The 25930-nt window shown below is 34.5% G+C and overlaps 1 protein-coding gene across 10 annotated transcripts in view; it reads left to right on the top strand.

Moving 5' to 3' along the window:
* Positions 1-1419: 1419 nt before the first annotated feature.
* Positions 1420-25930, top strand: part of usp2a (ubiquitin specific peptidase 2a) — a 38969-nt gene continuing 14458 nt past the window's right edge. For 2 of the 10 annotated variants that reach the window (XM_087282841.2, XM_087282837.2), the window contains exons 1-3: positions 1420-1640; positions 7897-7984; positions 15264-15972. In XM_087282841.2, the coding sequence (XP_087138967.1) occupies positions 15310-15972 (663 nt within the window). In that variant the 5' untranslated portion in view covers positions 1420-1640; positions 7897-7984; positions 15264-15309. 10 annotated transcript variants of the gene reach the window in all.

Genomic DNA, 25930 nt, shown 5'->3' with positions numbered 1-25930 from the left:
TGTATATATATTTTATTTTTTATTTATTCTTTTTAAGTTCTTTTAGATGTTAGCATTTCAAGTCTGCTTTATTTTTTGCAAAGCTTTAGTATTATTATTTTTATTTTTATGCATCTTTTATTCATTATTATTTATTTTTTAGTTTTTTTTAAATGTTAGTATTTCATCTTAAATCTATATTTTTTGCAGTTATAGTATTAATATTTATTAAATTTATGCATCTTTTATTCATTATTTTTTAAACTTATTTTAGATGTCAGAATTTCTTCTTAAATAATTTTTATTTTTCGCAAAGTTTTAGTATTATTATTTTTCATTTTTGCATCTTTTATTCATTATTATTTATTTTTTAAGTTCTTTGAGATGTTAGCATTTTATCTTAAATCTGTTTGATTTTTTTTGCAAAGATTTAGTATTAATGTTTATAAAATTTATCCATCTTTTATTTATTATTTCTTTTAAAAATTATTTTAGATGTTAGTATTTCATCTTAAATCTATTTTATTTTTAGGTTCAAATTACGTTTTTTTCTGGTGTTTTAGTAAAACATTTCGTTTTACATGTATTCCTTTAGCAGATGCTTTATCAAAAGCAACTTACAAATGAGGATAACAGAAGCACTTGAAGTCTTTAGAGATTATAGCAGTAGGTAAACTGCATGACAAGTCTAAGTTAAAAGAATTTATAACTTAGGTTTTAATCATTTAGTTTTTTAGTAGCTTTAGAGTTGCTTTATCTCCACCTGCTTTGATGTAGATTAAGTTTTTCTAAACATGTTTTGTATAAATATTATTACAAGGCAACATTGTTGGTCTTGTTGGAATTTTAATACTTCCATTTAACTTTTCTTCCCCAATTTATTTGTGAAGGCAACATTTCTGATTTGTTATAGCTATTTTATTCTCTAACTATTTAGTTTTATATATATATATATATATATATATATATATATATATATATATATATATATATATATATATATATATATATATATACTATATATACTATATATAATATATATAATTACTTTTGCCTAAATTACTAAATAATTACTAAATGCCTAAATAATAATTAATTATTTACAGAACAAACCCACTTTTAATGTTGCGTTTTTCTGTAAATCAGCACATTTCTGTTTTAGCATTAATTAAATAATATATAAAATATATTTTATAGTAATACATAAAAACACATTTAATTACACGGAAGGAATTTTCAGCTACATGCGGGTGAATAAAATTAGTTTGTTATAAAAGTATCGCTTTAATAATCCCATCAAGCACTATTGTCATTGCACTTGTACTACTAATCTCAATAGTGTTTATTCCCGTCGCCAGGGCGACCGTGTGGGCGGCGGCATCAGGATGACGTTCGAGAGCAAGACCGACCAATCAAATGAAAGAAAAGCTCGCCGACGTCACCCTTAAAGTGAGCGACCGTTTTTCTTTGACTACAAGTCAAGAGCTTGGATTAATACGAGGGCATAAGCAAGCAAAATGTACCCGTCTGTGCTGTTTTGAGCACTGGTGAACTGTCGTGTGTGGTCTGGAGGAGTTCAGAGGGGTCGTGTGGAGGGTTTCTCACGGTGGGCTCTGCTTGAAGGAGCGGGCAGTAAAGGGGAGGATGGTCTCCTCACTCCGGTGAGTAATGCTCTGAATGCTCGCTCTGCACATTCTTGCTTTGCCGTTCACACACATTTACTCGCCAGATCTGGAAGCTTCCAGGCGATTCACGAATTACGTAATATCTTGTGTTTCGTCTAAATGTATCAAATAGGCTTTGGTAAATGACGTATTAGGTATGTATTGCAGCAGAGCTAGTCCTGCAGATTGACTGTATTCATATAAATACTTATTCAAAAAATAAGATCTGCAAAGTGTTGTGCAATCGTGTAAATCAGGGGCAGACCCTTTCTTCTTTTTAAGCTATGTTATGTATTCACTTGATATTCATACGAAGTGTTTCTTTATGTGGTATTTGAAGTTTAGTGATGCAGCGCTGTTCACTGCAGACATCAGCGCGCACTCGGTCACGTGACCACAGCCTGTGTGACACATTTTGTCATTTCTGTCACAAACCTTGTACCTAATTTATTGTTTATAGAGACCAACATCTTAATCATAACTTGTGCAAATAATGCTGTTTCATTGTACGCCATCACCAGGATTTGTATATAAACATATTAACTTTGTAAATTATTATTCTTCAAAACTTTTTTTTTTTACACTGAACAATTTTGAGATTTTAAAGCAGTAAATATTCTGACATTTAGCATAAGCCTGTGGTTATGTTCTGTAAAATATGTCAGCCAGGTTTACGCATGGGATGATAATAATTTTCAAGCAGTACCGTGGTTTGGAAAAATAAAAATTTTAGAATAGTCAAACTTTTCTGCTATACCGTTCCTAAGGTATATGTAAGTTTGTTCGTTTTTTAGATCAACAGTATCTTTAGCTGAAAAGATACCCAAAGATGCCATTTAAATTGTGAAGAAATCTGTGATTTTGAAACTTATTTGATATTTGATATTTATTCATTGGGATAAACCCCTTGAGATGTACCATCTCACTTTCAAGGGGGTCCCACAATTAATCACAATCACATAACAACAACACAAGAAGACAAAACATAATTTACACAACATCCAAAAAACATGACATAACATCAAAAAATAATAAATAAATTAAAATTAAAGACAAATAATAAAAAAAGAAAAAGAAAAGAAGGGAGGGGGGGGAGTAGTATACATACACACATACGTATATATACGTAGAAAAACTATATACAGATCAGTAAATCAATCACCAAATAAATATTAACATCCTCAGGAAAAACAAGTACAATCCAAAATAAAATATGATAGCAAAGTCTGCTTAAAGACCTTAAATGATGTAATGCAGTGGTTCTCAAACTGTGGTACGCGTACCACTAGTGGTACGCGGGCTTCCTCCTAGTGGTACGCGGAGGAATCGCTGAATAATGAAAGAATTAACACTTTTAATCCTCAAATGTGGAATATAACATCGATGTGATCAGCATTGGCTGTTTTGTGAAGTGTACGATCACAGCGCTGTGCTTAGAGTGTTTATTTTAGCGCATTGTGTCATAAGCTGCTGAAAATCAGTTTCCGAAGTTTAAGAATTGATTCTAAAGCGTGATTTGACTGACATGAAAAGTAGCCAATCACAGTCGACCTTGTCTAGTTGCGTGAAACGTAAGGGCGGGACAAATGCTTTCTGTGTTGCAGAGACAGAAAAAACTACTTAAAAACAAATGTTTTGTTGGATTAATGCTTCTCGGATGTTTTCACTATAGAGATGTCTAGCAGAGTAATTAAACCGCGGACATATTTCCTGCCTTTTTGATGATCTACAAACACGTTTCGCTCTCCGACAGCCAGTCGACTCGCCTCTGACCTGTCACTCCTCTAATAACATTCTGAATGGCGGCGCGGGAATAGAGGTATTGCGCAATTACTCATTTCTGCAAATGCGGCGAGTGCTTGATTTTAACACGAGAGCGCATTCATGTACGCAAATCACTAAAACAGATATGCGAGCTCTTAAATATGCTTTTTTCAAATGAACTGCAAGTGCTCTCATGATCGCCTGTGTGCTCAGATAGAATACAATCGCGATCTTTCCACTATTAAAGTAGACATTATTTATCTTTGCTCCTTTACTAAATTTAGTCAAAAGTATTTAAAGTTATGAAGTATTTAGAAATAGATTGATGCATGATCGATAACAATGCTAATGGTCTTCTTATTTGGCTGTGTTGTCAAGTGAAACTTTAGCAAAGGTGGAGCTTTTTTGTTTCTTTACGACAAAAGAATTATGCTGGAAATGTTTCTGGATGAGGTATATGTGTGATTTATACATTTAGCTGTATTCTGATCTGTCTTAAAGCATTACAGATCAAAGCAATCCATTGTTACTTATTGTTTATTTATCAAAATTAACAATAAGGCTCTTAAAGCACTGCTTTGATAAATGTATTGTTGTCATATTTCAAATACCTCAAGTAGAATGAAGTCATTTGTTTTATTAATTTTTTTTACTGACAGTGTACTTGTATTTTTTTTTAAGTTTCTATTTTAGATTAAGATCAAGTGTAAAATAAAATCTACATGTGATGTACAGCTATTGAAGAAACAAATTTGCCATATTGTAAAGAAAAATAGTGTAAAATATGTAAATAAAAGGCTAAATAAAAATCTTTTTACCATATACTTTAACCTTTCAAAGCTTAAAAATATCTTTTTTTAAAAATGGGCAAAAAGTGTCTCTATGGCCTTAAAGATTATTTGGTAGTTTTACCAGTGCTATTGAAAAAGATTAATTGACATGAAAGGAAAAATCGACCATACTTCCTTTGTTAGTGCATATGCCTATACACGTAGCTTTGGGATTTAAGCAATCAAACCATTAAATCAGGTTTACACTTAAAAAAAAGTGATTTCATAATGAAAATCTGATTTTTTTATTCAAAAGTAACCAACTAGTACTTTTTCAAAGAGTACTTTGTACTTTTACCAAATATTAGCATTATTTACTAAAAATGTTGTTATTTTAGCAGTGTAATAGTATTTTTACTTGAGTACAAAAAAAATTTCACAAGCATTTAGTGCAGGTTTATTATATTATTAATATATGATTAATAAATATTATTTTTAATGGTTTTTATTTGTATCTATTCCTATGCAATATTTTATGGGTTGCTGAGAATACATTTCAGGTCTTCAATACATAGCATGTCAGTCTTGAAAAAAAAATAGGTGCTGGAATTGATTTTCATTAGGCTGTGCCTGTATGAACCCTGTCATATGTACATTTAACATTTCAAGATTTGTCTAAAAGTGTATGAATATGACATATAGCCTATATTTATAAGGTCCAAGCAGCATTTCCAGCTTTTGATGAATAGGCTACTATGAATACTTTAGATTTAAGTACAGCAGTTTTCTTTTTACTTTTTAAGAACAGCGCCATTTTTTAATGAATTTTTAAAAGCACATTTTAACTAAAACTTTTTTTTTATCTGCAAGCACAGTTAATGTTCAGACTATTTAAAATGTTTAAAGTGACTGACAATAATACATATTCTTAACAATAGGAAGTAATCTGCATCGTTTTTAAACTGTGCACACCTGTAGCTGCTTAATTAGGCCTACGACGCTATTTTTTAATACTGGTTAAAAAAATAGCGTCGTTAGGTGGTACTTGGAGAGACAATTTTTTTCTAAGGTGGTACTTGGTGAAAAAAGTTTGAGAACCACTGATGTAATGGATCGAATGTTCGCAGGTGAACTTGATAATTTAAGGAAAAACATACAAAATATTGTTGTAAATAGTAAGGATACTTAAAATGAATACATTTAAATGTAAATTGAAGCCAATGAATATGTCGTATTGTGTGCAAAGATGGCCACTGCAACAGATCATACATTAAACAATGATGTGTATAAAAAGAACAACCCAGAACAAATCTGCAAAGTCTATTATATGCCGTATTAAGGGGAGCAAGATCTAATTTTGATGCACTCTGATAAACAATATCGCAATAATCAAATATTGGCTAAATAAGTTTAAGAGCAAGTTTCTTGTGAACACTAAAGGTACTAATTCCAAAGTTAACTTTACTTACAATATGATTAATATGTGATTTAATAGAAAAGTTCAGAATCAAGCCACACTCAGGTATTTAATGGTATCATCAACTTCATTCAAAGAAGTACCGTCATTACATAATATAGAATAAGAGTAAGTTTTGAAACTAATGTAGACAGCAGAAGTCAATGACTCATTTAAATTATTTAGCCTGACATGTTTACTGCTCCCAAATATTTTAAATGTTTCTCATAATAAAATATATTGTGTTTAAAGGGGGAAAAGTTTTTGTTTTTTTACCATGACATATTTAAAGAATATGTTTTAGAGCAGTAATCACAATGAAAACGTGATATTTTTATCCAAGGTTATCATACTATCAGAATCTTAAACCGGCCTATGCCTAGCCAGGTTAAATTAGGGATGTAACTTGCTACATTACACACCTTGATCTTAATAGAATACAAAATTTATCATCAATGTTAAAAACACTACATAGACTATGTTATCGTCTATTGTAATTGCTACATACTAATTTAATAATATGCAACCTGACATTATTATATTAGTGTGAGCAAAAACACACCTTGAGAGTCCAAATAAGAGCCAAAATTGATTTTTACTCTTAAGAAGTGAAGTGAAAATGTTCTAGATGTGGTTGCTGCCATTTTGTGCTGATGACAGCATTTGGAGCCAGAGTGTGCGCTGTTGTACTTAAGTAGAAATATTAGGAAAAACAATTTGGCACACTTCATATGATCATCATATTGTTCTGTAGTGTAGCAAAAAATATAAAAGGGCCTAATAATTTTGACCTTAAAATGGCTTTTAAGAAATAAAACAAATAAGACTTTCTTCAGAAAAAAAATGTATTATCAGACATACTGTGAACATTTCCTTGCTCTGTTTAATCTCATTTGGGAAATATTTTAAATAAATATGAACATTGAACTGTTCATTTCTGAATTAATGCATTGTTTTGAAATGAGTTAGCAAAATGAGTACTTGCTTGCTACAAAATATTGTTGTTATATATTGGTTGAAAATTTGATAGTCAAAATCAAGTCCAAAATTCTTCATACCCCTGGAAAATCCTGACTTACTGTAACATTACTTTTATTAATCTAACAAGATTGTCTTGACCGGAAATGATGCAGGTTTCTCCCAAAAGATAAGACGATGTACAAGTGGCGTCATTGTGGAATAAAATGCTCAGCTTTTATTTATATTTGAACAAAAACTTTAAGTCAGAATTTATTGAATATATTATATTATTTATTTTTTTACTTACCTTTTTGTGCAAGCCCTTAGGTCTCCTCCATTTAACTCAATTTTAGCCTTGTTCAAAGGCACAATCCCAACAGTTTATTTCCCCTTAAGGTAGCCTGAATGATAGTCTTGTTGTGTTACGTAAGCTATCAAACACAAGTATGTTTGTTTTGGTAGTATTACATGAATTAATGCATGTGGGTGCTTATTTATAGGGCTACAATCTCCCTTAATTACTGAACTATTAAGCTCTCCCATCATTACTTTCACCCTGCCGTACGTTTTTTTAACCTGTAGGTTTACCACTTGCAGCTGTTCTATTGAAGAAAAAATTAAGATAATAAAACAATCAATAAAAATATATCCTATGATAAAACCAGTCGTGCCCTTAAATAGTCCTAATGCAATTCCTTTAAGTAAATTGGAATGCAGGAGTGTTGAATGACCCACCGAGGTCATAGGCAATTGCTATATTTACCAGCTCAGTAATATGATCTAGAGCATTCTGGATCACTGTGCTCATGCAATCCTTCCCTGTTCCTCTCACTCTGAGGCTACAGCTTCCAAAGCAACACGCTGCCCATGGAAAAAGCTACTGGTGAGCCTTTTCTCCAATTTACTCGCTCTTTTCTCCTACTTTAAGCTGTTTTGACTGGTATCCAAGGCTATGAGGTCTGTAGGGCAGAACGCATGACATTCTTAAGCCATCAGTTGTTATGTTCTCTATTGTCAGCCGTTCAGCGTAACCAGGACCTGGACTGTAATGAAATCTGGCATGTAGATAGATGCGCAGGAATACTGAACATTAGTTTGCTTCGTTTTAAAACTTACTCTCATTTACTACAATTTAAGAATATCGAATTTAACTGTGTATATATATAGCTGTCTCTATTTGTTTTATATAAAATTTTTCAATACAGGTATTATTTTTTTTATTTCAGCTGTATAAATTGTTTATTTTCGTATAAATGTTGCTGTATTTCTAAACTTGCTCTGTTTTTTCTTGTTTTTTTTTAAGGTTTGAGCAGTGAACGGTGTTTGTGAGGTATAATGAACCACCACCTCTGTTTTTCCGTCCGTTAGAACCGAGAACGGCTCTACTTACAGTAGGTACCCCTGAACCTAACACCCACCTGCTAGCAAAGCGCACTCTGCACACATGATACTGAGAGCCGTGGCACTTACAAACAACATACCGGATTGCAGTTTGTCTCTGGACATTTTTAGGGTGTGTTAATCCAGTGGAGGTTATTAGGTTCAACTTTTGAAACTGCAGTTTCGTGCGTCTATATACAGTAGTTGTAGACTTTAATTTCCATGTCTCCATTTTTCAAAGACCTACAAGCCTTTATGTCAGACTGTTACAAAATATGTGTTCCACATTCCTCATTCAGGTTTCTGTGTTCACTGTGTCTTAAAACTAGAGTCTAATTTTGTCTTTTTCAAATAAATAAACATGCTAGATTTGGTTAAAAACTCTTGTCACTCGATTAGCTGCGGTTAATAAAGGTAGATTTTGAGTTTGGTTTGGCTGAAAGGCTTGAGAAGTGAGGCTTGCCTCTGCGTTTGGTCAGAAGGGTGTTGGTGGGGGGGTAGAGGCGTCTGTTCGGCCACTGAGCTCTTATCTGCTCACATTTCAGGGTAAATATAGCTGTACCCAAGACTTTGCCTCAAGTCTTCTGCATATTGTTTGTGTTGCTAACAAAACACCTGCACACATTCATGAATCACTGAAGTATGTTTATTCTGTTTTTTACCGGCCTGGTGTTTTGTTGTAGTAGCTAGGGTGACTTCGGGACAGATTCATAATATAAAACATTCTTCAAAGTAAAATATATCTGTTGTTTTCTATATTAGGAGAAAAAACAGTTGAAAATAGTTGTGAAATACTCTTAAGAAATGTATTTTTTTTAGGACATAAGTAAAGAATTCAAATTCTTGAAAAAATAAATCTTTGATGAAACTCTAAAATCAGTATCTTTAACAAATTCAAGTTATTTCTAATTATTGTTACAATAATTCAAATGATCAATTAATTAGTTTTTCATTTAACAAATCTACTATCTACATACAACTTACCTACATAGATCCAAAAAAACTCTCGGCATTTGGGTTCTTTTTTTCATAAGAAATACATTTTTATTTATAACAAAACATTACCAATTTTTCTAAAATTACTCTTATGATGTGTTCACATTTGACAGGTTTGGTTTGTTTTTTCTGGTCCAAATCAGCTGAACTGAACCAAAATGCATATGACAAAATACACACCACTCATTGGCCAGATATGTAATTAAATGTATTTCCTAAGCTGCTTTTTGATTGGTCAGAATTAATGTGCACAAATATAACTATGGAACTCCCAAAAGTGAACAAAAAGAAGAGGAAAAGCCAGCACAATGATGTGCTTGGTATTATGGAGCGATGACTGCGCTAATTGACTGTATTCCTGGACACCACATCATATTATATTGTATAGTTGTATTGTATAGTTTGTATGCATCACTAGAGATTTGGAGAATGAAGTGTGGATTCAGCTTGAAAACAATATTTTAATGCACTGCAAATGGCGAAGGCACATCACAAGTCACTTTGGAAGTTTGTCCACAAGCTTACCATGGCGCTTTTGTTAATGAACTGTCAACAAATTCTTACCCTCATCTCATAACACAGCGCAGCTGACTACTGTTGCTTGTTTACTCAAGAAATGTGCAGTACTTTTTGCTGGATTTTGGACCATGTTCTCACCACAAACTAACCATTGCAGTGTTCCACCGTTGACGTACTCTTGTTTGGTCTACTTTTGGTGTGCACTTGAGTGTGATTGTTGCATGCACCTGCCCAAATGAACTGCTCCAAACAAGAATATTTTGGCTGAATTTGAGATTCAACTGAACTAAATGAGGCAGGTTTGGTATCGACTGTGAGACCCCATGAATCGTAATTGTTGATGTAATATTTTCTTTTTAGGTCTTGATCAAACTTTAAGTGTGAACACATGCATTGTTATGAATTTCTTGTAAGTAACTCTTAACCTGTAATTTCTTAAATCCTTTCTTGCGATGCTTCCCCAATTATGAATCCTTAAAATACAGCAAGAAAAGTAACAAAAAACTTTTTTACTCTTTTATCCTGAAGTGGAAACATAGTCTTCATAGTCTTTCATAGTCTTCCAAATGCCGAAGAGCTATAAGTAGGTAATATGGCGTGTTCAATGTGAATGTTAAGGAGCAGTGTTGTGTTGTGCATGTTAATGACAGCATGTCTATCAGCATGAATCCAAGTGCGGATGTCTGTCAGGCTTCATGAGTCTGCTTTGACTTGTCCACACCTGTCACACGCTCACAGGCTGAGACACTCCCACAGCTACTTACTGACCTCTAATAAAACCCCCTTTCACACTGCACGGCCTGAACGTACAAACCAATGGTCTGTGACAAGTGTTAATATTGGAATATTAACATTATAAAAGAAACACCCAGTCCAAATTCCAATTTTATTCTACAAACACTGTTGCTTATTTCTGTTAGGAATATACTAATCTTTAGTGATTAGTTAAATAGTTGAAGAGTATTTATATATGGAGCATACAAATTCTTTATATTCTTAATTGAAGATACTTCAGTTCAGTGAGTTGGCTACATTTAAAACAGCACAATTTATGTTTAAAGCGAGAAATAAATTACTTCCAAAATGCATACAAAAGTTTTTTGAAGAAAGACATAGGGGATATAATCTGAGAGAAGAACAAAACCTTAGGAGGTTCAAAACAAGGACAACTTTAAAAAGTTTGTGTATATCTGTATGTGGTGTGGAATTATGGAACAGATTCTCAAACAATGTTAGGATATTGATCAATTAAAAGTTAAATAAATATAAATTATTAAAGGAAAATACTGATTAATAGAGGTGATTTTAAATTATAGAAAATATATACAAAAATGTAAAAATATTAATTATTAATTAAATGTTGATGAATAGAGTTGATTGAAAAATAGAAAAATAAGAAATGTATAATGAAATTTCAGTTAATGGTTGTATACTATTAGAAATGTTTTCGTCTAGATTATAAAATGTACAAATAAAATCAACCATATAATGTCAAAGATTCCAAAAGGATATTTCTTATGTAACACATGTAAAGGTCTCGTCTCATGTAAAAAGAAGAAATAAGTTAAAATAATAAACAAATGATGTGTGAGGTGATGGGGTGGGGAAAATTATAAGCTTGCTCTTCATCCCGCTCCATTTCGACCATGATGAGACGTAATTTGTTTAAAGACTTGTTTTATGTATGATTTTTTTTCTGTTAGAAATAAATAAACAAAATCTAATTGAAAATATTTAGTTTATGGTAATATTGTTTAAAATTAGTAAGTGTACTGTAAAAAAAATATATAAATAAAATAAATAATACATTTATTTAGCAGAGGTGATTGATTAAAAGTGACAGTAAAGATATTTATATTATTGAGAAAAATTAACAAATGAATGCTCTTTTGAACTTCCTATTAATCAGCAGTGAAACAAGAGTTGCTTCTCGAGAAATGTATTTAAGGATGTTTTTTTTTAAAGTAATCAATAAAGGGAATTTAGCTTTGCAGGAATAAATGGATATATTTTAAAACATATTCACGTAGAAAATTGTTACTTTTTTCACTGTTACTGTTATCGATCAAATAATATAAGACATTTTTAAATACTACTTACCCCAAGCTAAGCTTTTAAAAAGTATTATTAATAATAAGTAAAATCTGAATCTAGTGAAGAAGCCTATGTGTTAATTTATTAATTCATATTTCTTTTACTGTGATCCAAACAGGACAAAAACATTTTTGTGAGCTTGTTTTAACAAATAGGGTATATGCACACAGACTGTTAATTTCAGTCAGCCAGCCCCAGGGCTACTGGTTAATTGTCATGCCATAAAAAATCAGCGCGTTTAAGACCTGATTTCATTAAAAAAAAACAGCTATCTTTACTGCCTGGCTTAGATGCCTCATAAAGTGGGTATCAGATCAAACAAGAAGCACTGCCGTGTCTTTTAAATATGGAAATTAATTTTACCCCAGTATTTTCAATGGAGTTTCTGCTCTGGCCTGCGGTTAATGTGCCGTGCCTGTGTTTAAATGGTTTTTCAAATGGATGCTCAAGTCTATTTAACTGAATGTATTTTGATTACATTCCAACATCAGTACTGTAAAAGGAACCTTATGAACTTGAAAATAGTCACATAAACTTTCAGTGGAAGGTTATCATTGGCTGAAAAACAGAAGCCTTTTAAATATTTAGAAACCTTATAAATACATAGGTACATTTTATTTATTATTAATGCTTTTTTTCTTATAATAAAATGATCTTTTCTAATAAATTTAGTTTGACAAATTATTGAGCGTTTAAATCGATATTGGCCAGAATTTCCTCACCTTATTCAATCAGAGTTGTCAAGTTTTCGTTTCTTTGATTGTTAATCAGTTTTCACCTCATCTATTAATAAAATGGAGTTCTTACCTAACTAAAGGTCTTCTGCTACCCTATATTAGACTAGATTTTTGTGGTATCGCAGTGGTTTTGAACAGCAAGGAGATTGCTTAATAAAAGCATATGGTACACTTCATTTCAAGGTTGTTATTGTGGGCAGAGAGAGAACACAATGTGAAAGCAGCGGACAACTGTCTTAAGAGTTCTCGTCTGGTGAAAGCATGTTAGCGTCACTCTGCCATGTGCTTTGGCCTGCCTCCAGCGTGCTGCCTACCCCAGATCTACATGCTGAATTATTGATGCATCTGTGAACGCTGCACTCAGAGAGAGAGAGAGAGAGAGAGAGAGAGAGAGAGAGAGAGAGAGAGTGCACAGAGAGACAGATTAAAGAAATAAGAGCCATCTCGCTGAACCCAACACGGATCAACAACACCAGATACTTTTATTTATTCAGACGCTGCACTGCCTTGTGAACAAGAGCCTGTCTCTCCACAAGAACAGACTGTGCCGCCTTAACACACGGCCAGGCTCTGGGGGCTCTCTCGTTTCATTCAGACAGCAGGGTCTTCAGTGCTCTGCTCGGCCTGTATCGCAGAACCAGGCCTCTCTGAAAACAATGGCGCTCATTTTGTTCCGCAGCTCCATTCAGTGTCCCGTGCTTGTAACGAAGCCCCCGTAGGTTGCGTAATGCGCACCCCTCGCGGTTTGTTCTGTGTTTGGACAAGAGTCACATGCAGCTACTCATCGAATAAGTTTTCAGGATCAAGCGAACAGAACACACGCAACCTCAGGGCATTGCACAGTCATTCAAAATTCATAACAGGTAGTGTTTATACTCTGTTATTTTTGACTGAAATCGCTCAGCTTAAAAAAACACACTCTTGCCCTGAAGCTGAAATATACTGGTAATGAAACCGCTGACCTTCAAAGTGGGTTCAAAGGGATTTTGAGACATTGTTGAGCTTAATGTGGGATAAAATGATTACTATCTCATTAGTCAGCATGCGCATCATGTCAGGTCATCAAAAAAGTGTTTGAACTTTTTTAACTTTCACATATAATGCACATAAAGCAAACTTATTTTTAGATTGTAGTTCACCTATGTATGCACAATATATCTGTACGATCATATTCGTGTATATATATATATAAATATATATATATATATATATATATATATATATATATATATATATATATATATATATATATATATTTTTTTTTTTTTTTTTAATTTTCTTTTTTTCAACTGGTATTAAAGATTAAAATGTCAAATTTTCATGCACATTTTGGGTTGAAAATATCCAAGATAGATTTTGAAGTGTTTACCTTTTAGTGCATTTTATTACACATAACTGTGCTCATGGTTAGTTTAGTTGTAAATTAGTAGGTTTTAAAATAAAAATAACTAATTCAGAAATCGGGGCGACGCGGTGGTTAGCACTGTTGTCTCACAGCAAGAAGGTTGCTGGTTCAAGTCCTGACTGGGTCAGTTGGCATTTCTGTGTGGAGTTTGCATGTTCTCCCAGTGTTCACGTGGGTTTCCCAGTATGTCTCCCAGTGTTCACTCCGGGTGCTCCAGTTTCCCCACAGTCCAAAGACATATGCTATAGGTGATTTGAATAAACTAAATTGGCCGTAGTGTATGTGTATGAATGATTGTGTATGGGTGTTTTCCAGTACTGGGTTGCAGCTGGAGGGGGAATCTGCTGAGTAAAACATATGCTGAATAAATTGACGGTTAGTTCTTCAGTGGCGACCCCTTATGAATAAAGGGGCTTAACTGAAGGAAAATTAATGAATGAATAAAAATGTATAATTATAATATGTTTATATTTAAATTCTCCTTGTTAAAATCTTTGACATTTGTCACCACAGATAAATCTGTCCTTTTTAGGGATGGCTGAAGTGAAACTGACATTTTGTCAGAGTTGAGATCCTGAAGCGCAAGTGTTTCGAAACACTGCACCGAAGCATGATATAAAACACCTAGGTCACATGACTAAGGTATTTTGAAACACCCATGTCACGTGACCAAGGTGATTCGAAACACCCAGGTCATGTGACTAAAGCGAATTAAAGCGCCAATCATTTCAGAAGCGTTTCGAGACCTGGTGAATCTGTATTTGACTGACAGGGTGTTCATCAAAGTGTTTATCAGGATGTCAGACCAATGGTAAAGCAAAACACTTTACAATTACAGAGCATTTTCAAAACTATAGCTGCATCACTCTGGATTCGAACCCATTATGTCTGCAAGTCTTGAAATCTCACTGCTACACTAAATCACTTAAAACCTCATTTACACAATGTGTAGTTTAATACTTCAACATAAAAATGACCACTAGGTGTCAATGTAAGGTTTCGAAATGTTTTGAAGTTTCGACACATGTCGTTTCAACAACTGTTTCATGAAGCCTCGCTTTGCCCCCACTAGTCCTTTTATCACAAGATCAAGTAATAAGATTTTTATAGAAAAGGCTAAATAATGTAATAATTTCTTTATAATTGCCAATGTTTGAACAATTTGTACCGAAACGGGACCTTCAAGACTACCTAGATCAGGGGTCACCAACCCTGTTCCTAGAGAGCTACCTTCCTGCAGAATTCAGTTCCAACCCTGATCAAACACACCTGAGCCAATTAATGATGACCTGAAGCAGCACTTGATAATTACAGACAGGTGTGCTTGGTCAGAGTTGCAACTGAAATCTGCAGGAAGGTAGCTCTCCAGCAACAGGGTTGGTAACCCCTGTCCTAAATTGTTTATAAAAAACCTAGACATTAATTGTTCAAAGGATGTTTTTGTCAGTAACAACAAAAGGATGCGTCATTGATATCTGCTCCTGCTACATTTAATATTACTACTTTTTAAAATGACAACTGCTCTTCTTTCTTCCACAGAGTCCATGCAGCCTGAAATTGCCTTACGTACGGCTGAGCACCCAGCATGTCTCGTGTCTCCTCTACGGCGAAGCGCTACGCCGGTTCGTCTTATACCAGTCACTACAGCTCCTATGGCTCCTCCTTGACTCCATCGCTTGGCTCATACGAGCGGGACAAGCTGCCCTATAAGAGCTCCTCCTCGGGCTTCTCCTCCTCATCCTCTAGCTACCTAAGCTCAAGTGCCAGCCGCTCCCGCAACTACAGCTCGTCATCCGAGCCGGACCGGGGTCGCCCTATCCCTCGCACTGATTTGCTGGGTGGCCGGCGCAGCGAGAGCCTGAGCCGCACTCCAGTAAAGGGCTATGGCTCAGGCCTGAATGGGGGCTCCGGATACAGCAGCTACAGCTACACTCCGGCCCCCAGCAGCTACCTCTCCTCCTCGCCTGTGTCCTCCAGCATTTCCCTCAGTCGCAGGAAGTCTGTGAGTCAGAGCGATTTGACGCACGATCTGTCGGCTCTGGGACTGAGCGAAACCTCTAGTGGCAGTGGCCTAAAGCAGTCCTACCTAAGCCGAGGCAGTGACGTATCTGACTCCTACAGCAGCTCTCGCTCCAGCCTAGGCCTCTCACGGAGCTCCACACAGGAGGGGTTAGGCAGCAGTGGCCTGAAGAGCAGCAGCCGATTCTCCTCCAGCTATCGCTCCACCTCACCCGTCAGAGAGTCTTTGGTAAGTCATGTTTTTTATATTTTGATATCCTTTTTTTAATATACGGTTGAATTCTGAATTATTAGCCTTTCTGAATTATAAGCCCCCTGCATATTTTCCCCAATTTCTGTTTAACAGAGAGAAGTTTTTTTTTCATCACATTTCTGAACACATTAGTTTTAATAACTCATTTCTAATAACTTATTTATTTTATCTTTGCCATGATGACAGTACATAATATTTTACTACATATTTTCAAGAGACTAGTATTCAGCTTAAAGTGACATTTAAAGCCTTAACTAGGGCTCAACTAGGTAATTAGATTAATCATTGTATAACAATGATTAATAATTAATAATTGTATAATTAATAATTGTATAAATAATGGTTTGTTCTGTAAACAATTAAAAAAGGGGGGCTAATAATATTCACCTTAAATTGTGTTTAAAAAAAATTAAAGCTGCTTTTATTTCAGCCGAAATAAAACAAACGAGACTTTCTTCAGAAGAAAAAATATTATAGGAAATACTGTGGAAAAATTCCTTGCTCTGTTAAACATCATTTGGGAAAAATTTGAAAAAGAAAACAAAATTCACAGTAGGGCTAATAATTTTGACTTCTACTATATATAAATCCCTTAATTTGCATCCCTGTGCTCTCTCAAGTGCTACTCAGTATGTGCTGAGAGGCTTCAGAAGTTAGGGAGGTGCAAAATTCAGCTGTTTCAAGTGACAAATCAAGCAATATAACAAAGGAAATCATCTTTTTCCAAATTACATACTTTAAAAGTGTACACTCACACAGGCACTTGACACATGCGAATTAGAGTTTATCATTTAATGCTCTCACACATTCACTCATCAAGATGGATGTCTATTGATTTTGCCATCTTCTGAAGTATTCTGTTGTTCTATCTGATTCTTTTCTGACTTTCCTCTTTTCTGAATCATTGGATTGTTTTGACACTATAGATCAGTAGTGGAAAAATTCATAGAGTGGTTACAAAAATCAGGTGCACATACCATATACTGAAAAGGCTGCTTTGTTAAACTATGAGCTTTAGCAGCATTTTTGTTGTTAAATCCGCATTGTGGTGTGAAAAATGCATTGTGTATGGATTAGGGCTGCATGATATTGGAAAAACTGACATTTGAATATTTTGTTTTTTTACGATTATGTATTGGAATATCTATATCATTTCACATAAGATGACCTAAATAACTTGAAAAGAATTCATAATTTGAGTACATCTGTATAAGTAGGGCTGTGTGATTAATCGAATCATGCGATTAGTTAATGAGGCTGCAATATGATATACAGTTGAAGTCAGAGAAGAATTGTTCAACATTTCAAAACAATGGTTTTATTAACTCATTTCTAATGACTGATTTATTTTATCTTTACCATGATGACAGTAAATAATGTTTTCTACATATTTTTCAAGACGCTTCTATACAGCTTAAAGTGATAAATAGAGGCTTAACTAGGTTATTAGGTTAACTAGGCAGGTTAGGGTAATTAGGCAAGTTATTGTATAACAATGTTTTTTTTTTTTTCTGTAGACTTTTGAAAAAAATATAACTTAAATGGGCTAATAATTTTGACCTTAAAATGAGTTTCAAAAAATTAAAAATGGAAATATCTTGGTTTAAAAGTCACAGACACTGAACAAAAACAGTTAATTTTTAAGAGCTGTCACAGTATTGTTGCCACAGCTCACAGATTATTGAGCTGGAGCTTGACTACAAAATTAAACTGTAAATCAAATCAAAATCGCAATGTCTGTCAGAAAAATCGCAATTAGTTATTTCCCTAAATCACACAGCCCTACTGCATAGTTTAGCTCCAACTTCCTTCAACACACCTGCCGGGAAGTTTCTAGTATACCTAAAAAGAGCTTGATTAGCTGGTTTTGGTGTGTTTAATTGGGGTTGGAAATAAAATATGCGGGACACTGGCCCTACAGGGCCAAGTTTGGACACCCCTGCCTGGTATAAAACTAACAATTTGCAAGCATAGATGAATAATTGAACAAAGATAAAATATATACAGTTGAAATCAGAATTATTAGCCCCGTTTACATTTTTTTCTTCTTATTTAAATATTTTCCAAATGATGTTTTACAGAGCAAGGAAATTTTCACAGTATGTCTGATAATATTTTTTCTTCTAGAGAAAGTATAATTTGCTTTACTTCGGCTACAATAAAAGCAGTTAAACACCATTTTAAGGACAAAATTATTAGCCCCTTTAAGCTATATTTTTTCTCGATTGTCTACAGAACAAACCATCGTTATACAATAACTTGCCTAATTACCCTAACCTGCCTAGTTTACCTAATTAACTTAGTTATGCCCTTAAATGTCACTTTAAGCTGTATGGAAGCGTCTTGAAAAATATCTTGTAAAATATTATTTTTTGTCATCATGGCAAAGATAAAATAAATCAGTTATTAGAAATGAGTTATTAAAATTATTATGTTTAGAAATGTGTTAAAAGAATCTTCTCCCCGTTAAACAGAAATTGGAGAAAAAATAAACAAGCGGTCTAATAATACATGGGGGCTAATAATTCTGACATCAACTGTATATATATATAAATATTGTTTTGTGTCTTTTGGTTCATTCTGTATTAATGAAATGTAAAATAACACTGTATTGACTTATTCTCTGTGTACGAACGGCAACAGCCATTTGAATCTTTTTGGCTCGAGACTTACAGTCTCGTTCACTTCCATTTATTTTTAGATGTTGAAAACAGCTTGTTATGCTGCTTAATAATGCAGACGGACATTTTCTTATTATTTTATTCTGCTTTGTCTGTTCAGTCATGAACACACTTGTTTGTAGAGCAAGTAGTTTGAACGTTTTCTGCCGTTTATTAATATTTCTCCCATAGGCAACTGAATCGGAAGTTCAAAAAGACTTCCACATTGAAGAATAAGGTCAATAGTCTTCATTGTATAAAACGTTAAATACAATTAATCTTTGTTAAATTTATAAACTTTAGAGTTACTTAGTTTAAATTGGTTTGATATTTTGGTCACAGGTCTAAAAAAATATTGAATGAAGATCCTTCAGTCTGTTAGGGTTAACTTTACGATGACTCCACAAATCATGCTCTGAAATGTGGTTTCTAGAGATTATACCAACTCAACATTGCAAATTCACACATTGCAGTATGGATGCTGAAATGATATATTGTGCAGCCCTAGTAGAGATGTGGTGTTAGAATATTATAGTTAGATGTCTAGCAACCTACGGTCGATTGCATACAACAAATTCACTTTGCTAAAAATGTTTGTCAATGTGTATAGTACTTCACACAGTATGGAAATATATGTATGCATAGCACACTGATATGTCCTGCAAAATTTCAAATCAATATTTTAAACAAATTACACAATAAAGGATAAATATCAGCTATCAATGAATCATAAAGAAAATAGGTCATGCTAGTGTTCAATCCTGAACCTACTCTGCTAAATGTATACCGTATGTGTGTAAATGTGGATGTCAGGCTGTTTTGGTCACTCCAGCTGGATTTATAGAGCTTCAAAAGATGAATTGAAATATTTGCTTACTTATTCCGCTATGCTAAGAAAGCTCTGGTGGTATTCTTTAAGATTAATTGCTGTTTATGCCATTAATTAAGCTATACTTCTCAACAAGGGAGCCCAGGCTAAATGAGGAGCGCTGAGCTGTAAGGTCTGTCTGACTTTAAAATGATTAGTCTGGTCTGCATTAGTTTACACATGAGAATTTCAGCAACTAATCAGCTTAACGAGCGTAAGTCTGAGTGCTTTTGTCAACTCAATTTAAATATCACAGTAATGCTCTAGATATCCAGGCCACTTATGCTATGCTAAAACCAGGCTGAATGCAAGAGAATTAGTGGATATGCTCTATGATTCTTTCTGTCCCACAGGGGAACACAAGAACACCATTGTTTATCATTTTTGTATTTAAGCAGAGTGGTAGTGTTTCATAAAGTGGCTAATTTTATTGATAGCATGCAAAATAAACCTGTTATAATCTTAGCTGGTGTTTTCCTAATGTTGCCACAAGGGGTGCTATAGTAAGTGTGTGCAAGTATTCTTTTATGTTGTGTTTTCCTGCATATCTTGCACAATACTGAATGTAAAAGTTAAGTGTTCATAATTATATTCACATAATATTGAAAAATATAGACTTTTTAAAAACTTTCACACAAAAGTGTTCAACCAATATTAGAAAAAAATATTTTATTTAGGTCAGAGATGTCCAAACTAGGACCAAAGTTCGCCCATGGTAACTTTGATTTGGCCCTCCATCCCATCTGGGAAGAGAGGGAGAATGATGGCGAGGTTTGGGGGAAATGCCTTTAACAGAGATTGCCATTTCTAATTTAACTTTTTTTTTTTAACTGTTGAGGTACAAATACGCAAACTGAAATTAAATGTTTCAATTAAATGTTGTGAATAAATCTGAAAAAATAAATGAATAAATGCAGTCACTTGATGCATAGCGGACATTGCAGAAGACATTAGCAAGCAAGTCTTCATGTTTTTTATTATAAGATGTTCATTATAATATTTACAAAAATTATAATTATTAATACAGTTAAAATAAATAATAGCATCAATTAAATTTATTATAAAATTATTTAAGGAATTATAAAAATAAATTAGAAAATTACATTGACAACTTCATTCACAGTTTGCTGTATTTACCTTCGGCCCACCAACACCAATCAAGTTTAGTTTTTTCCCTTCATAAAAAAAGATTTGGGCACCCCTGACTTCTATTATTTAAAAAACAAAATGGGTAAAAAAGGCACAAACTTTTTTTAGAATTCTGTTCAACTTTATTTTATCCAGAATAATGGACAACCATGAGCTATATGTAGTTAAAGCTAGTAAAATTGAATATTACCACATGCAGAGAAGGGGCACAAGTACATATGACGGTTTATATGCCCCTTGAGTACTGACGTTTGTTACCACCGCAGTGCTTTTGTGTTCTTATGTAGTATCAATTTCTGGCCTAATATATCAGTTTTTGTCTAAAATATTTGTGCTGACCAAATCAGTTTGATCAGAGTGAAGATAAACGCAGGGTGTATGACTAGCCTTGTCTCAGGGTACAGTTGAACTATTTTGTGGTCTCCCAGTCGATGGTAGTGTAATGTTACAGAGAGTCTTTGCATGGCTAGGCCAGCATTAACACAATCTCCCAACCACAGTCTGCCTCTTTCAATTCAGCGGTTTTATTAATGATGCCAGTCTGTCTCAAACTGAGACTTTGCACTTCTGTGTGCCAAGGAGTAAATAATTCCTGTCACGTTTTCTGCTACCTGGTCATTGTTCCAGGTTTTTTTTTTTTTTTTTTTGCAATAAGGGGGTTTGTTAGAATGTTCTGCCTGTGTTTTATATAAATAAAACCTGTGACATCTGTTTTGATGAGGCTCAACCCTACTAACTACAACCTACTCTTTTTTTTTGTGTGTGTGTGTGTCCTTTTTTGGCAGCAACAGTGTATTTCAGAGACTGCCAAGAGTTCAGAACTTTTTATTCTCTTCACATGTGGTCCTTAAAAAGGAAAGCGAGTGAAGACTGAATTCTCCTTCTGAGTACAGCGTGTCCCTCTGGTGTTTTCCTGTGTTCAGAGATATGTGTGTGGATGCTGGCTGGCAAATGATGATTTGTGGTTTACACACTGCGGTGTTGAATTTCACACAGTCAGTTTTAGTCATCACATGGCCTTTTATCAGGAGAGCATCAAAATGTGCTGCTGTTTACACAGCATATTAAACCAGATCAGCAGCATTTTAGAAAGGCTCTTCAGCAGGAGCAGAAATTAACTTTTATAAATGGATTTCAAGGGATGGATTTCTTTTTTTTGCTCCATATCAAGACAGTTTATGCAGTCACTAAAGCTGTCAGAATATTTTCTTAAATTGTTGCAGCATTTTCAAGATAAGAGATATTGTGAGTGGCCAGAACTGATGAGTGAACGTGTGTGCTCAAGCCATTTCCATTGGCGACAAAACTCCTCTGATTGGCCACTGCATTCAGAAGCTCAACAGAAAGAATGGCTTTTATTAGAATGCAAAGTACTGCAAATGTTTAAAATGAAATGTACAACATGTCCAGATGGTAGTCTGCATTCTTTTTCAGATTATTTGCAATAGTCATAATAGTTTAAATGTGCCTTTTTTTTCTGACCCTGTTTTCTGTACACTTCAAAAGTTGCATTTTTTATACATTTTTATTGTTTTAAAGACAGCTGTACCCTGATGGACATTACATAATTTGGATTTGAGCCATAAAAAATGCATACTGTAGAATCCATCTTGTTTCCTTTACGTTTTCACCCTTGTTGTGCTCAGTAGCGTGTCGAGAAAGTGCTTTCACTAGCTGTTTGTTATATACATTGACTCAGTCATAATTTTGCACAGGTCAGTGTGATCCTTCTGGCTCACTGAAATGCCACTTCAATAGCAGACACCCAACTTCCTGTTTCTGTATAAACATAGATTAACACCCTCAGCATTCTTCAGTGTTCCTTGACTTTAAATCAGATTCAGTGAATTGTGCCATAAACAACACATAGCCGGAAGCAAAAGCAGTTCTCTGTCATAAAAAATAGATTCACCGAACAACATGGTGTCAAATGAAACGTAATTGAGCAAAATCAAGTTTAATGCAATGCGACAATAAAGGTCTTTGTCACTTGCAATTTCTGTATCTTATGAATTAAAATGTTGACAGTTTCTGTAGTAGGGCGACGGGATGTGTGGCCTTCATGAGAGACTTTAATCTCTTTTAGGAGACATTCATGTACACATAGTGTGTATCCAGAACCAGGTTGCAGCCGATGACATTTGGCCCACCATCTCTTAAGAGCATAATGGCTTCAGTCTGGCTTCAGTCTCTTTTGGGGTTTAGTGTTTAGTGGTTCATGCCCTGTTCCAATTTCTCTGCCACTTTTACAGGCAAAGTTTAATGCTTCTCTCTAATACTTTAGTGAGGCACGACAACTGAGCTGAGTTGAGAATGGAGCCCAGCCCAAAAGACTAGACATATTGTCCCACTTTTGTTGCTTTCACTATTGTTGACAGTTGTTCTGTTTTCAAATGTCTGGCAGTGGATCTGATTATGTGTCCTTTAGACTGAGAAAATAGCAAACAAGGGTTGTTCGACTCTCAAAAATGTAGCCTGTAGCTGTCCATTATTTCTATGGCACTTTGTGGACGATACATATTTACTTCCAAATTACATGATCATTAAAAATGATGCTGCTCAGTAGTGCAAATGTGTGTAGTGTGACTTACAGCATCAGCTTATTAACTGTTAAAATGAAAACATAGTTATTATTCTGTTGTTGAGGGCCAGTAAATTATTGGAAATTATGTTACTTCATGTATTAAAGTTCAGTTCAGTAACACTTTCATGGTTGTGAATGTATTTGTCAAGTATTGACTTCTTGTTGCGCCAACGGCTGGCCACTCGTAGTTTGTAGCTTTGGTTCAAAGTGCATAACCTACGCATTAACATATTGTCACAGATTTTTGCCCCTTAGGTTACACAGATTTTGTTTCACATGTAAATACATTAACCTTATTTCTCTGTTTTAAATGTGCATATATTAGTCTAATGTGTTTTCACACTAAGTTAATTTTACATTTTCAATTTATAGTTTATAAAGAGCAAATAATTTAACTTGCAAAGAAACACTCTCAAAAGAAAACAGCACTGATGTAAACTACATTTTTATATTGCAGAGTATAAGGAGGAAGAGTTTTGACAGTGTAAAACTTACTACTCCTGGGGTATTCAAATTAATTTTAATATGGGTCACTTTTGGTGCTTCACACCTTTTCATGGGTCATAAAAATAAAAGTTGTTTGTAAAATATTTTCTCTATTTAAAAACAACACAGTAGCGAAAGAGACATCACTTATGTTTGATTGAATGTTTTCTTGCACAGCTGGATGTTGACCGCATGAAAATACTTGTATGCATTTGCTGAAACTGATTAGCTGAAGTCACACTGAAGCGACTGCCAACAAAGGATTCTACTTGGTCTTAAAACCTTTTTCAATGGGTTATTTTCACTATTTATGATGGCATAGGAGCTCATGAGCTCATGTAACAGGCGATTTCTGGCAAATTCTGGACCTTTGTCAGTGAGGGGTGGGTCTTTTGAACCACCCAACCCCCCCTGGCTACTGGCCTGAGTTAAGTTATAATTACATTTTAAGCATATCTTATCACAGAATAATATAACACATACTTACACATTACATTCATGTACCAGACTTTTTAAAGTGACTTAGGATTGTTATGTATATTATTTTTTTCCCAAAAACTCTCAACTTGCGCTACTTTTTTTTTTTTTTTTGTCAGTGGTGCTTTACTTGAGCATGATGATTTTTCAGTACTTTTTCCACCTTTGCTTATCGTTTGAAAGTTTAAAAGATACAACTAAACATTTTATTTATCACTAAAACATACCTTGATGAAAGGAATGCAAGTTAACATGTAAAAGATACAGCCTATTAGCTTTAAATACTGGCTTTAAGAAGGTCCTTCTTCCCACTCCGTCTGAGGTGTCACTTCACTACAACAGAGCACTTTAAATCGATTTCAACATTCCTTGTATGCTGTTTTTAGCTGCATAAAAGGTTTTCTGAAAGTGCTCCATTTAAAATGACTAATATGTCCTTGACGGCACACGATTATTGTAAATCTCCGTCATTGTGCCGTGTTTAACCTGCTGCCCTCAGTGACGTCGGATGCGCGCAGCAATGCCCGCTCGCCGAGCTCGTGTGGGCGGGACGGACAGTAGTGAAAAGAGATGGAGCCGCGCGCAGCCTCCAGCTTGACAGCTTCACTTCTCAACACACGCTCGTCTCGTGAAGGATTCGTTTTATACCTTCGCCAGCAACTTTATTCGTTTTCTGCTGTGTGAAAGTGTGCTGTTTATAGTGAGTAGATCAGGGCGCAATGTTTTATTCGTCCTCAATGTCGCGTCGCTCCGCTGTAGAGGTCGTTTCCTGATCAACTTGAAGGATAATTCTGGATTAAAAAAAGAACGTTGGAGCATTTGATGCCAATCGTCCACAGTGTTGATTTCTAAATGCTGGTGTTTATTCACCACAGAAGGATTCGTTGATTATGCCAAGCATGCGACATTCATATACAGTGACAATACCAGAGGAGCCACCTGCGACTGCGCTCTCTCTTCTCAAACAAGACATGAGGAGGAAAAACTCTGTGTCCGGCTCCATGCTGGTCTCCACATTCGTCGGGCTTCTTATTAATCATGCCAAGGTATGAATACATAGCTTTAACATATATTCATTTAAACGCACCAGTCTGTGTTTTTAATTTATTTTATTGTCAGCGTTGTTAATGACACACATTGAACTATTCTCTTATTTGTAACCAATAGAAAACGTTTGTCATTGACTACTGTCTTGGTTTGTAGTTCAAATATGAGCATGTATTCAAGTTGACTAGCATTCCTATTCATTAGGTTGGCTGCTAGTGTTTATTTATTACTTACTACTAACTAACAAACACCCTCAATCAATTTGTTTTTGTAAAACTGAAATATACAACCAGTATTGATTATATTAAAGGTTGGCCATAAATAAATATTTGATATCCACAGATTTTACTAGCAAAGAATTAGGACTTCATATGTATTAAACACTTGTGGCTGTTTGCATACTGTAACCAACAGATGAAAGGTGGTTACTGTTTGTTTTATCTTTAAGGAAAATAAGGACTATGGTAGTATAAAAGGGATAAATGTTAAAGCATGAATGCAGTTTGAGGCCCATTGAATAAGCCTTAAGAAGTAGTTCATGCTGTGATGTCATTAATATTGCACAAAACCAACATCAGTAAGCTCGCTCTAAGTCTTTGTGAGGGATCAGTATTCTGACAGGTCAAAGCTTATGTAAGGCTAAATGAATCATTTTGCGTTTGC

This window comes from Danio rerio, chromosome 15 (genome assembly GCF_052040795.2).
Source record: "Danio rerio strain M-AB ecotype USA chromosome 15, GRCz13ab, whole genome shotgun sequence".
Taxonomy (NCBI): Eukaryota; Metazoa; Chordata; class Actinopteri; order Cypriniformes; family Danionidae; genus Danio; species Danio rerio.
Note: the sequence above shows the minus strand (reverse complement) of the source record. Positions and strands in the feature narration are given on the sequence as shown.